General features: G+C 39.7%; 1 protein-coding gene across 1 annotated transcript in view; it reads left to right on the forward strand.

The window, feature by feature from the left end:
• The first annotated feature begins 452 nt into the window (after nucleotides 1-452).
• The window catches only part of oxr1a (oxidation resistance 1a), a 135894-nt gene continuing 120751 nt past the window's right edge, over nucleotides 453-15595 (forward strand). The window contains exon 1 of the mRNA XM_061051256.1: nucleotides 453-569. Coding sequence (XP_060907239.1) covers nucleotides 553-569 — 17 coding nt within the window. The 5' untranslated portion in view covers nucleotides 453-552. The remainder of the gene's footprint in view (nucleotides 570-15595) is intronic.

The raw sequence follows: 15595 nt of genomic DNA on the forward strand, positions 1-15595 counted from the left end.
TTGTGCGTGCTTCCTCTTTCTCTCCTGAAGTCCACGATGAGCTCCTTCGTCTTCCTGGTGTTGAGGAGCAGGTTGTTGTCAGCACACCAGGCGGCCAGATGCTGTACCTCCTCCCTGTAGGCTATGTCATCGTTGTTGCTGATGAGGCCAATCACTGCCGTATCGTCCGCAAACTTGATGATGGTGTTGGATCCATGTACAGGTCTGCAGTCGTGGGTGAAGAGGGAGTAGAGGAATGGGCTCAGCACACAGCCCTGTGGTACGCCATGTTGGCTGAAATATGCTTTGCAATGCCCAGTCAACTGGAATTGCAAAATAGAAGACAAACTCACAAAGGGTTGTTGAAGTCAGTGGGACAAAGGTATCTAAATTAGGGATGACTCGACTGTGATTATTATAATCTCACTGTTATCTCCTTCTGCCCCCTTCCCCTTTCCTTTTTTTACATGCAGGTGTGCGTCTGCATGTGCAAGCTGCCTACAGGTTTGAAAAGTCAACATCAAACCTCAAGCTTCCAAAGCCTTCAAGCAGAAGAAAGAAGACGCTGTCAGGATGTTTACCACAAAAAGGTCAGCACAATGTCACTTTTGATCTACTTTTATCCAAATAATAAACAGAAAGAAATCTCAAGGCAGTTTAAAATGTCTTGTTGTTAATGGCTGACATTTCTGATCAGCGATGTTCCACAGATGACTTGGGATGTGAAATAAATTGATGTGAGGAAATGTGACTGTTGACTTCAGGTCACATCACACACAACGTTTCATCATATGCATACTAGTATTTCTTTGAAGTATAAAATCTGGATACAATATCTTTACCGATATTATCGACATTTTGCATATCACATATGAAGCAATGATTACTAAAGAAGACATGGCTTCAAGCTCAGATTAAGCCTGCATGTTTAATAATTTTCCTGGTTTCTGTACCTATTGGAATATGTATGTAAAACTACTGTAATTTGAATACTAGCAAGTTGGTCTGATATACAGAGTTAGTCTATGTTAGAGTTGAAAGATTAAATCACACTTCCTGCAGTCCCAAGCCATTACCTGAGCTTTCTATTAGTTTGCATCACTGAAGATTCTTCTGTAAGAATTTAGACTATTCAGTGCACAGCTGTTTACTCTTGACCCTTTGTTTTGTAATACTCACCTATACTATACATACATTTACAGCACACACAGCTAAGTTGTTACCTCTAGCTAAGCCCTTATGTAATAGAGCTTTATAATGATCTCAACCGGATCAACAGTGTAAGAACATCATAGGCAGATTAGACTGAGATTTACCTTTCAAGTCCTGATTTACATTGACACAAAGGACTCGCCACTGCATTAGTAATATATGTATTGCTCCTGATCTCTAGGCTCCAGGTTGTTGCAGAGATAAAGGCAAGGAGAGGTTGGCATGAAGTAAACCGGAATGTTATACAGTAGGAAGTTTCTTTGTGTCAAAATGAGGTATACAGCATGGTTAGGATATCATCATGTGATGAAAACTGATTCATCGATTTCATTCAATTCAATTCAATTCAAATAACTTTATTTATCCGTTAGGAACTTTATTTGTGTAATAGAGCATCAGCATTTCATTGATCAAATCGACTGTAATAGGCTATCATGAAATTCAAAGAACCCAAAAGCTCAATTATTTTTTTTGCAGAACACAGAACAAGTCATTTTTCTCCTTCCATACTGCTTAATGAAAATACAGTACAATGGATTAGGAAACCAGTGAATCTGACAGTGTTGCAATGTGCTGTTGTTGCAGTGCGTTTGATTTACTTATTTGCTTGAGTTCTCCTAAATCAAACATCCAAAGACAGTAGTATAAAATACAAGTGTTATTAAAATTTATTAATTAAAATTCAAGTGTCTTAAAATGGTAGCCTACCTTTGTTTAAAATTGAAGATTGCCCCAAATGAGCATATAATCAATGAAATTCAAATTGCATTTTGTGCTTTTTTACTTTGTCCAATGCGGTCTTTGTTTATTTGAACTTCCACTATGATAGATTAACTAAAAGTGAATGTTTTAAGAGTTGATTGTTTTTGTCTACACATACTGAATGGGACTGTAAAATTGTCTTTTAATCCTGAAAAGGCATCCTTGCTTTGATTGGGGTAACATATTTTAACATTTGCATGCTAAAGCTGCCTATGCCAGCCAGCAAGAACTCAATAAAGACAATAGATGTCACCCTAATGGATTATTAAGGAAATTTATGGCACAGTTTCTCTGGTTACAAATGTCAAGAGAATTGCCATTCTATAGCAATTGCATTGTAGGCACACCATTTAATCTAAAATGAAAAGGAGTTTAACAACATTTTCCCTACTTGGTTGTGAATCATGTTAGGCCATCCATTAAAAGAACTTCCTCTGCTGATTTGTAGTGACCTCTGCTGAACTGTAGTGACATTAACAGGAAATAACTGTGATGCTTACAACAGCTCAGACAGAAATATTGAAGAAATTATGTGAAGGTGTTAGAACTTGACCAGCAATAGCTTTAAAATGACCAAACTATTAAATGGATGAATAAGGGACGAAAGGGATTAGAAGCCGGAAGCGTGTAGTTTACCATATTTCAACGCAATTTACACACTTAATCCTGACAGAATTGATGTGGAAAATATCTTTACTACTACTAAGTTATGAACTTCTGTATCATAACCTAGCACGCCTCACAATACCGATATCAACATTCTATATTATCATAAAACATTAGTAATTACAGTCATAACAAATGTAGTGTAATTAAATTATTGTTATATCTTAATTTAACCTCGGATTAAAAGAAGGGGGCACCACTTCCTGTTAAAAGAAGAAAATAACTTTAATGGTATAAGTTAATTAATTAATCAGTCAGTTTCATATCTTGAAAGAAGTAAGTTCTGGAAATGTTAAATAAGAAAACACACAGACAAAGTCCTGAATTTTATGTGTAAAATTTCATATAAAAAGGGGTAAACAATAATGTATAGATGAAACCGATAAAGAATATGATTATTATGATCGGTATAATGCAATTATAATGTATGGTGACATTATATATTTAGTAATGAGATAAGACGCGGTATTGTTTGAATGACTTGATCAGAAAATGGTCAAAAAGAAAAAGTTGATAAAGGAATTTTGGGATTCTATTTGGATTTAAAGGAGGGCTCTGAATAGACACGACTCATGACTTAATCTTCCAACACCCCTTGCCACCAGCAGTCTTACTGTGAGATGTGTTCAATTGAACTCCGCCGGCTGGTCCCGCGTTTCAGTCCCTGGCAAGCGGTTCTTTTCAGGCCCAGAGAGGTCCACGGGCCAGATTAGATGCCTTGACAACTTGGTCAGAGTATGCAGCTGGGATGGAGAATGTACGTCGGTTCAGCCGTTGTCTCAGAAGCTCCAAGAGGATCCAACAGGAAAAAATATTAGAGTCTTTTGATACGTCGATTTCCAATTCAGATCAACCGGATGGCCATCTTGATGAATCCAAACTAAGGAATTGGCGTTCAAAATTGAAAAGCAAAGACTTTGGAGAAGAAAGTTAAAAAAACCTTGCTTGAGCCAGAAAGAACTGATGTTCCAAAAATTGTGCGTGAAAAAGAAAGTTCGGCAGAGACTCGTCTCTACGGCACAAACTTAAAAGAAGTGATTCGGACCGAAGTCCGAAGAGAAGAGAGCAAGAGCTGAAGCTCTAAACTTCAAGAAACCAAAACAAACTAAATAACTAAAGATCTGAGCTCAGTGTGAACTCTTATCAGCTGCGGGAGAAGGAGGGGGGCCTGCAGGCAAAGAGGGGTGACTCCCATTCTGACTGGAGGACAATTGTTTAAACTAAACCGAGTTTACTCAATAAGATTAAGAATAAGAATCTAAACATATATACCTCACCATACATTCATTTTGATATTATTTCTATCAGATCCACGTTGATGTAGGTTCACGTCATATATTTAGACAAACATTTCTATCAGATTCATGTTGAGATGAAAATCACACCATCTGGGAACATCCTCAGTTAATCCCAGCCTGTAGGTGAACAAAACCATGTTATACAGTCAGCATTCTTAATAAGACATATTAATAAAGTAGGAAAAGAAATTGGTGTCTTTAAATAACACCTTCTATAGCTAATATCAAAGAGTATGCTTTATAACACGTCCTAAATGTATAATTATGAAGGTTACGTATTCATGGATATTCTAACACTAGATGGCAATAGCGCTCCACGTCAAATTCCTATTAAACATAATATAACTCTTATTCCTGTTCTGAAGATCAGATTTTGAGTTTAAAAAGATGATTATAATACATTCAATGTGACAATTACAAATATCTAGATGAAGAAAGACATAAATGTTCATTTGATGCAGAATTGAACGCTGTGGTTTAATTCAGTTCTTCAGCAGTCCTTCAACAGATGGTCAATTTTACGACTTTGCAGAGACTGGTTTCGGTCACAGTTCATGTCTTTGGGGTCAATTCATACATAGCAGAGTGTTCTGTTTCCGCTCGATTGTTTATTCCAGGTGTTGTAAAAGTTCATAACATCCTGTCTGAGAGGGAGACTTAAATCATTGATCAGTTCCTTTGTTCCTTGGTAAAAGTAATGTTAATCCACAGTCCTGAGTCCTGCAGGAAGAGAGGTTGTAAAACGTGGCTGCTGATAGCGGCTACACAAAATATATGATGTAGCATTCACTCCCCACTTATCCTGACCTTCATAAGGGGATATCTGTCTGTCTGCACGTCTGAGCTGCTGATCGACATGAATGGGCCTTGCACTTGATTACTTATGTATGCGAATGGTGTCTAGGGAGTATTGCTGGGATGTGCTAACCCCCTGCAAAGCCATGCAGATCCAATCATGATGAATAGGCTGCCCTCCACATGCATATTTTCCTTGGAGTGACCTTGAAGGGTGTTGCAACATTGTGGCTGTGACTCGATGCATAAAACCCACACATTCAGAGACATCCATCTTGCACTCGAAGAAATGTGAAATTAATTTACCTTTGAGTTGGGCTATACATGATTAAAGTAGTAAAATAATGAAGGATCTTAGGCATTTAATTACAGTATAAATATCAGTATCACATGTACACTGTCAACAGACTTTGACTCACTCAACAGTAAAGCTCAAAAGTGTTTTGAACTGCATAGATCTTTAGTAAGATCTTTAAAACAATCTAGCCAGATTAATGCTGTTTCAGTAACATTGAAAGTAGTGAAACAAGAATGAGCTACATGTCCGATGTGTCCTTGGGCAAGACACTTGGCCCCAAGCTGTTCCCACTGCTTCGTCGGCAGCGTATGAATGGGATTAGTTACTTCCACTTGTGTGTGGGTGGTGAAGCTAGTGAGGAGAGGGAGATCGGAGGCGAGTGTGTGTGTTCGATCGGTGGGCGCGAGTCACGTTTCTGATGCTGAGGGCCGGAGCAGAGAAACTGAAGAGTCAGTATCTGAAGAGTATGTACAGTTTGAGCCCCAAGTGTGTAATAAACAAGCCGGACTCTCCGTGTCTCTTTACTATTTGCTGCTGTTCAATAAAGGTGAAGTGAGAGCTACACCTTTGGCCCTGAGCAGATCAATAAGTCTCTCCTGTGCGCTCAGACCACGGTCGGAACGCCTAAGCAGGAAAGGTTAACACTAATAATGTTAATGTTGCTGTTGGCACTGTTAATTCTTATAATTGGGATGTGAACGCTGTTATATACTGTGATTGGCTGAATAGGAAGGAGACATCTGATAGGCGACAGACAATTCCCTGCTAAAAATGAATCGAACCACGGTAAGGGAGTCTCAAAAATCCCACACACAAATGCAGTGAGGTTCCCACATGACAGTTTGTAAATGCAGACTGAACAGCTACTGAGGCACAGTGTGGGCAAAGGGGTACGCAGCCTGGACGCCTAGCCTGTGGGTCTGACCTCAGGGCAACAAACCCCCAACAGATGTGTTTGCAGATCTTCACACACACATTTGAAGATATGAGTATGCATTTGCTGATCTTGCACAGCAGGAGTGTTGCAAAAGTCACGTGTGAAATGACAGCCAATGGAGAGGCCCACCTCTGTTGTAACCGATGATTTGTGCGTATTTTCAGGACTTACAGGAAAAAAAGTTCACTTTTCTGCCATTATTAAATGAGTAAACATTTCCCAATTGGTCTACATATTTGCAAATCAGTACACACATTTGGGGATTAGTGCACACATTTGAGGATCTGTGTGTGCATTTGTCGATCTTTTTGCAAATACTCAGCTAAACGACCAATTACAGCTATTGAAACAGTATTCAATGCCTGCTATTCACAGTATTCATTGACTGCTTGTGAATAAAATTCACTGGATGCGCCAACCAAAAAGGTCACCTGATTGGGTGGGCCTGAGTGCCAAGTAGCTCCGCCCCTTTAGAAAGGTCCACATTCCTTTTTAAACTATTTCAATTATGAGCAATGCGCTATAGGACATACAAAATGATCCTGCTGTGTGCCTTCTTTTTGCTGTCGTATAGAAGCTCTTTCTATTGTGTTTTTTATACATACTGTGTATAGTGTTAAATTGAGATGCATTGATTGCAATTTCTTTGGCCGATTCAAACTTCCGATTTTTACCTGGTCTGACCTGCCGATACAGCTTTTGGCCAATACTGATTTTCTTTCTTTAAAAGAAGAATGTGCAACTTTTTGTTCCAGTAGATGTCGCCCTTAAGCACCAGCATGAAACCAAAACAAGTTGCTCTTTGGCGACACCTCCGCTATTCTGAAGCTTCCACCACTATTAAGCGCAAGCGGAGGACAAACATATATTCAGCTTGAGCTGCAATTTCCTGTAGCCTGCATTGTTGTGTTAGCAGGCAAATGTTAGCACAATTAAGTAAGCTCATAACTTCACATTACACATAATTGACATGGAATGACTGTGATGTAAACACACTTACGTGACTTCCAATTCTAAACAATATGGTTCAATCATATTTTCTGAAAAGTGATACTTGGAAACATGTGTTTCTCCCCCTGTATGTCAAACCTTTTTCTACTCTGTTGATGGGCACCTCTCGTCGACACTGCCGATCTGTAACCTTGGTGTGTTTGTGGCCGTCCATTGGTTTTTGTGTCGCTGTGCACTCAGCATGAAACGGCTTTATTTTTGAGGGCTTGCCGGTCACATGTCACATCTGCAGATTCCGGGCACATGCCGATCTACTGGTGCTACTTTGCTACTTATAATTGTAGTATTATTTCAGCATATCTTTATTTTGGACAGTTATAGAGTATCATTAACTTTCTGGTTCACATTCTCTAGTTTATTCCCAGAGACTTGATAAGTCAAAAGTCCAGCATAGATCAGATTTATGGTGTAGGAACCTCTTCAAAAGTAAAACAAAACTGGCACATTAAAAGTTGTGTCCTTTGTGGCATACTTTTTTCACTTTGTTTGTCCATGTTGTTATGGGGTCAGTTTGGGTAATGATTACATTAAACGGCTCGCTGCCAATTGGGAACCACTGACATAAATGATTGAAGGTCTTGGATTGCCATTTGTGCTGCTGCAGCCTTAGTCCTGATGAGTTGTGCTGCCAAGAACACATCCATTGTGGCAGGATGTGCCTGCAAGACAAAATGTGATATATTCAGTCTCACAGCTAGGAATGTTTAAATTAGTCTGTACCAACACAGCTTAGTTTAATAATGCACACCGCAGCAGCTTTTTCGATCAGGCAGCCGAAGCAGCAGGTCCTGGACAATGGAAGTCAGCATAAGTAATAGAGCTTGGGAACTGCTAGACGTTGCTGGAAAGTGATGGGGGGGAGGGGCTTTCTGCTGACAAAGGAAAGAGGGAGGTATCAATTGTCAATAGTGCAGTTTTTTTTCTTGATCCTAAGTAGAGTAAGAATGGATAAAATGCAGGAAAAAGCTTCGTAAGTGTTAATTTTGTGTACTAAGACATATGCATGTACTCAATGTGTTAAATATCACAGAATTTGGCCCAGGACATTTTCTTATATATAGTTACAGTATAGAAGGCATATCACACTGCTGCAAGCTGAAGCACCCTTGACAGATTCTTCTTTTAAATAAAAATGTCCCTGACCTGTGCCCATTTTCTGGTACTCTGGACATAGGTCCAAAATACAGCACATTTATCCAATTACTAGTTATTTCAATGTTTGATGTAGAGCTATGCGAGGGTTGGTCAATAATCAGCATAGTGGCCAATAAAATCCTAAATCCAGAAGTTGGGCGTTACCTGTTACTTGGCGATAAAGTCATCGCGATAAAATGTATATTCCTATGCATATGATGGTCCACAGGCTTATAATTATCAACCTGTTAGGCGTGATAGAGACCGGGAAGAGCCAGAGTTCAGGCTATCTCAGAATAACAACTGAAATCTGCAGTGTAAATACCAACACACTAGCCTGCTAGCGCATCTGACTCTTAAAGGGAATGAGAGCTGACACTCTGATTGGTTTAATTCACACCCAAAACACACTATGAAGCCTATATTCAAGCCACAAAATTCATCCGCTCTGTGCTATGCGTCCAGATTGTGCGCCCCGTAAATTCCAAAATATTGTCAGACATGCCCCAAATTGCCGTTCGCCACCCTCTTTTAAACAACATGCTTTAAGCTGTCATTGTAGAGCGCATTAGGTAGAGAGGGATAACAGTTTCCTGTAACTTTTTTTTGATAGGTGGTTGTGTGGGAAATGTCAGCCCATGGCTCCAGCCATGGAGAGTTTGTGCTGCAGGGAGGCGGATGCCTTCTGGGCGTTGGTGGAGAACCTTACCCCCAGACCAGACATTACATGCCTGATACAGCACCCAGGTTTTGAGGCCTGCTGTCTGAATCGCTTTGTACTGCAGATACATGACCTTCAGGCAGGAGCATGGTCCCCTTCAGGCCAGTAGACATGAGTATGTTTAGGACAGAAACAGTCTACAACAATCTATCTTACTGTGTAATATTAATGTTTCTCAATATAACATTTTGTGAATGTAAAGTTGTACTACCGATGGAGGGGTTTTATGTTACACAGAGAGCCACAATGTAACAAAGCTGATGGCTGAGCAGCCACTGGAGAAAGGCAGTTCTGGACATAGAAGACCTGCAGCACTGGCTTCAGGCACCGCCGTCCAGTTATCACCTATAACTCTTTTGTAACATAACAATAACTAAGGTATTTTACCTGCTTTTTGTAACATAACAATGACATAACAAACTGGTCAGACACAAACATCACAGTGAATGAAAATGGGCAGATAAGAGGTCCCCCAGTTATTAACAGTAACTCAAACGGATTAAAGAACATTTCAATAGACATCAAACCTCACACTGAAAGTTCAGACGTGGCTTATGATCAGTTTATAGATTTGAATAAACAGAGCAGGGACGGTGATGCGCAGACGTGCACACAGACGGATAAGCTTATCGCATATTGTAGCAGTTTGGACGGCATCAGTGTGTTAACAGAGACTGCAGTCTGCCATGCGTTGTAGTAAACATACTTTACTGGTAAACATTTAAACCGTAGAGCGGATTATCAATTTAACCTTTAGATTTTTTGTCCGTGCCCAATATAAGCATTGAAACGTTCCCCGACTCACTCGTATAGCTCTCTCTCACCTATTAAAAACAAGGTCCAGACGGACAAAAAAGTAATCACACATACCGGTGTAGGCTACTACATCCACACATCACATGTAACGGGGTAAACTGTAGTTTTAAAGTTCTTATAGCTGATGGTTTCAATTGTCCCTGACTTCAGCACCCCTAGGCCTACTTCCCATGTCCCTGATGCCATGTCACCATTAGCTTGAAGGATTCTATAATATTTATAATAATTATGAATTAAACAAGTGTTACTCTAACTATTGAAATTCGTATATCCACTTATCTGGAGTCAGAAAACACTCAGCTCACGTTTCCGTCGGGCTGAATCTCTGACAGATCTTTGTTTACTTCTGCCACTGGGAGCCGGCTAGGGGCTGCTGATGCCGGTGAACCTGAAGTTGCGTATATTGAATGGACAGCACCCGCCATCAGTCTTACCCGGTCCTGGCTTCGGTATCCCATGCTGAACTCCATCATTTCGCCAGGCACATAATCTTTCTACCAAAAAGGAGCACCACAGACGACCGCGTTTTTTGTGACAGTTCACACATGCAGAAATAAAGTCCCATCTCTTCACCTGCACAAAACGAACCAAGGCACCAAAGCTAACTAAATTTTTCTTCCTACTGGGGAAACAGTGGAGCCGATGTCTTATTTAGTGCATCGAGCACAAACACAATATTTAACCATCTTAATGACTGATCAAATTAAATGTTATACAATGGAAGAAACAAAAACACAATCCGAAATGCCCGCTCTCACTCACTACCACCTACTGCACATTGGATCAAAGCAGAGTCAGAGAACGTGAGTCCCCCATGTTATGTAATATGGCGTGATGTTGAAAAAAAGAGCGTTCTAACTAGCTATACTGAAAACGGCCACTTTATCCTCTAAATTTGTGCCTTTTTGTTTTGTAGAACATATCAAATCAAGAATTAACGTATTCTACAGCCTTTATCAGACAATGTTAAGTGTTAATTTACAAAAACAATTAACATGCAATTAGCTCTTTAAGCACGATCGGCCCCCCTCCTCATTCCCTCCTGGCCTGCACTCACACTGCTCCAGGACTAACCGGACTTGAGCACGGTTACCTCTTGTACATAAGGTCGTAATTATGAAGCTTCCTTAGTTTACAAGACAGGCGGACTCGAGGAAAAAAAGAAAAGACGTGCTGTCGGATCGCTTGGTGGAAACAAGGCTAAAGTCTCTTTTCTGGCTATGCTACTGGCTCGTACAATGTCCATCTATGCCCTTTAAACAGGTCTCACCGGATCTGACAATGTGAATTAAATTAATCTCATTTATATATCATGTATTAAAAAAAATTAAAAGCTGTAATGCCAGCAGCATTTTAGTCAGAAAATGCACTTTCTTTGGGGAACTACGATTGTCTGATACCCGGCAGAGGAATATTTAGTCATTGTCTGCTTAAACATTGTAATCACTGGTATATGTGAACATCTGACAGGATAACAAAAAGTGAGTTTGATATTTGTGTGGGCATGAGTCTTTAATTTTAGGGATCATGAAACAGCTTATTCTTCCCATTGAATATGCAAAGACCCTCAGCTGTAATGTTCTTCATGGAAAGATAATACATTTTTTTCTAAGAATGCTCTGAAAAAAAGATGTCAGACAGATGTCTGCTGATCTGCTACAAAAAAACACACTATCTTATCTATCACTCATAATATTCCGTTTTCTTTCACCAAAAAGTGCTGCAATGCTTCTTCTGTTTTAACTCAGTATTCTTTTTGACACTTGTTTTCTTTTTTAGAATATTTCATTGAAAAGGTGTTGTTGAGCATAATGTAAGGATCAGTGGCGACTGGCCATTAAGGACAGGCATAGCCCCACCTGTTGGCACCAGAAAAAACTGTGCAAACAAATAAAGTCATCTATATTTGTCACATAGTATTATCAGTCTGAATGTATTAGCTATGATTGGCATGTTTGTATTTGCTTTTTATTTTTTATTTTTTTTAAACAGGGCTGGGCCAGCCCCTCCCTTACGATGCAATGTGTATTGTATGGTTAAAATGCTAAAACACAAGCTCAGAGTGTTGGTGTATTTAATGTAAATCCCAGAAAAAAAAAGACAAGTGGGGCTCACTGCTCGTAGGCCCAGTAAAACGCCATGCATTCTTTTTTGTTGAGTTGATTGGCTAAATATTCAGTGTGGATCTGCTGATTGGCTGTCTGTGTTTGACTGTTAACAATTAATTAGTCTGCAAGAAGTGGGAGCTTTTGAAACGCAAGCAAAGTTGTGAAAGTGAATTAAGTGGATTTCTTACTCGAGTACAGGTTTGAAGCCAAGTTGGCGTTAAAGTGCTTTGGCGCCCACCAGCCAAGGGATAGTGTCATAGTTCTTACTGCTGGTAATAAAAAACGTTGATTTAATGTAAAGTGGTTCTCGAATAAAAAGTGGTTTACGGTTAGCATTGAGAATAAGACAGTCTTCTGTTTTCCGTGTCTGCTATTCGGTGAAGGTGGAACCTGGTCGAGGACCGGTTTCAAAGATTTGAAACATCTTTCCGAGAGGATTACAAAACATGAGAGCAGTGGGAGTCATTTGGACAATGTGGTGGAATTTGGCTTACTTGGAAAAATAGAAAGTCGCTGCACAAATTGACAGCGCTAACAGGCGCTCCAATGAGCAGCATAACATGACAGGTGGAGGAAAACAGGTATGTGCTCTCGGATTATAAGGTGTATTAAACTGCGTGGAAAATTTGAAACAGCACTGCAGGGCCATAACAAGTTGGCAGACTCTCTTAACCAAGGGAATATTCAGGTTAATTTTTGAGACTGAGAGAGGGTGATTAAAGGCTTCAGAGGCACTTTGATGCTCAGCCCATCTTCAAAAGGGACATTCAGTACCATACAAAACAAACTTTTAGACTGTGTGTATGAAGCGTTTAGGGCGGAGATAACCAAACAAGTGGACGAGACATCATTTGTCGGCATACAGGCTGACGAGACAACTGATGACTCTTACAAAACATAAATGGTGGTTGTGCTACGATACATGTTGCCTGACAAAACAGGGAAAGAGAGTTTCTTGGAAAAAAAATCAATTGGGACTATTCTTGAAAGCTGATATATCAACAACTAAAAGTGCTATAGTATTCAAACTTAGCCATATGACACTATAGCGCCACCATGTGGTGTCAGTCATTAAGTGTTTCGTGCTCAAGGCTGATAGCTCGTTTACCAGTAGCCTCAGGAAAGTAATATTTGCAGTGTTCCTTGGATTATGCTGATTGCTTGCCGTGCTGCAAGCTGTATTCAATTTAGAAGTTCACTACTCATCAACATTTTTAAAATAAATGTTAGGTCTAAAAACATTTTTTTTTTCCCTAAGTGATGTCATGCCTCACATTGTGGCATTGGCTAGGAGTCCTTGCCTTCTCCGTAGCTCAGTGGGTAACACTGCTACTCAGTTAATCCAATGGTTGGGCGTTTTATTCCTGAAACTAGCAGGACAGGCTATATAATTACTAATTGGTGGTTAGAGTATGTATTAAATTGTTATAAGACAGAGATTTCATACCATTTAACCCACAGAGGGCGCTGTGGTAAGAAAAGACATGGTTTTAAAATGATGATAAAATTGATAAATAACTTTCTCAGCATCATTTGCCTGAAGTTCTTGCATTTGGTTCTTATTGCTCCACCCTTTGGCTGTTTGTAAGACACTTGTGCACTTTGTGAACTTCTATGGTAATATTTAAAAACAGGGCCTCTCAACAAGGTTGTACCAACTGACAGATGATCGCCTATAGCTGGTGTTCAAGGCCTTTCAAAATTTTAGCTGCAGCTTGGAGGTGGAAAAAGTTACAATAGTGAATGTGGTAGCGATGGCTGCAGCTACCACAGCCATGGCTGTGATGGTAGCTGCTTATGCTTACAGCTTTGCCAGCTCTGAAACTGCAATTTCTTCAGGAATATCATATTCTAGTTGAGTATTCCTGATTCTGAATGAACTGTTTTATTGAGTACAATAGTATGTCCTCTCAGGGAAGTCTTGTTGAAATTTAATTAAGGCCACAGGTATCTTGTCTATACTGTTTGCTTCCATTAGAAGTTCAACAAAAGGGGCACTTCACCTGGTGTTGTTATCTTTGACATTTTTGACTAGGGATGTAAAGATTAATCGTAAAATTGTGATAAATCGATTCAAATTTGTCAAGATTCACATCGGTACTCTGGGAAAAAAAAGAAGCTGTAGAGCAGAGGCGGTTTGCAGCTGCAGAGCAAGATTTTGAAATTAAGGATGAACCACTGTCTTTTAAATCGGAGGTGTGAACGCATTTTGGTGAGAAGATAACAGAAAAGACAAAAACTGTGAGTATTGCAAGAAGAGCTACACAAATAGCACAACCAACATGATGCAGCATTTAATCAACACCACAATTAGAAGCTCCAATCACCTCCCCTTGTTGTGAGAAAAAAAACATTAAAAGGCCAAACCACACTGACAAGTTTGCAGCCCCTAAAGGAATCTTTATCACTCATAATTTGTCTACAGTCTCATTTTGTAAAATAAATCGTATCGTGAACCCAGTATTGTGAATCATATCATGAGTTGAGTGAATCTTTACATTCCTATTTTTGACAGCCGAAGGACACATGGCCACCATTATCATGAAAGGTCATTTGGTGTAGCAGATAAACAAGCATACACTGCATACATAATTCAAATGGCTCAAGGACACGTAGGCACAATACCAGCAAACTTTTTCTCACTGTATACAAGTTGTACAAAAACAAAATATTTTGACATGGCCTGCACAATATTGGGAACAAACCCCCACACACACACACACACACACACACACACACACACACACACACACTAGGCACACATGGTTTGGCCCACATGCAGGGACTATCTGACACTGGCATGTACTAGTAGAGAGGTGGCAGTGAGCAACATACGCTACAACTAGAATTGTGTGTTCTAGTTTTATTTCTTAAATCTACCATTTCTACAAGGATTAAAATCTGGTCTAATAATGAATTTATATGCAGCATAAAACTATTTATGTAATGATTTCCCCCCTCCCCCCAGCCCACCTTTGCAGCCTTGGTCTTTCTGCTAATGCCAGCTACAAACTTGTCATAGGCTTTGCTGAGTACATCACAGAGAGAGAAAGCAAAGATGGAGATTCAACTTTTTGCATATCTTCTGGTCAATAGAGGATTATTTTTTTCTGTGTACATTAGATGTTTTCTTAAGTTATTAAATGTTGTCCAATTTGTTTTATTTCATCGCTTAATAGAGAGGTTAAAACACAAATACAAACATTGAATAACACAATGTATTAAGGGTAAGAAAAATTAATATGTTGGATCCAGGAAATCTTAGATAAGCAATCCTGTTTGGGAGAAAACAAGCATTGTGAATGTGCTGGAGGTAGATTATAAAACATGAGTGGCGTCATACAAATCACTGCTGTGTAGCATTAAAAGAACATCATTTACCATGTCATTTTTTCCATAAAGGCCAAAGGATGGTAGAAAAAGAATGCTGTGACTTTGGGCTGAAAGCAAAAAGAATGAATGTGTTGAACTGTACATCTGCTGTTGTGTCAGTGTTGACTTTCCTAGGCCTGTACTACGAAATCAGTTAAACATACCCAGGATATCTTTTTGTTTGCAAATGAGGTCACATTAAGTAGTCAGACAAGGCAGATTATGAGTGCATTTGCAAACAAGAGACAATAATCAATCAATCAATCATTATTTGTATAGCGCCAATTCATAACAATTGTCATCTCGATACACTTTACAAAAGACCATATGGGATAATGTGCAGGAAGGATTTCTCCTTTGTGTTCCTTGCAGCTGAGGTGGAGGTCGGAGCAGGCTGTGCATGAATGAGGACGACTGTGGTTGTGGGGACGACACAGTCCGTGGGGTGGCTGTGCGTCAGGCAGTGGATAGGACGACGCAGTCTGA

Source organism: Labrus mixtus, chromosome 11, assembly GCF_963584025.1.
Source record: "Labrus mixtus chromosome 11, fLabMix1.1, whole genome shotgun sequence".
Taxonomy (NCBI): Eukaryota; Metazoa; Chordata; class Actinopteri; order Labriformes; family Labridae; genus Labrus; species Labrus mixtus.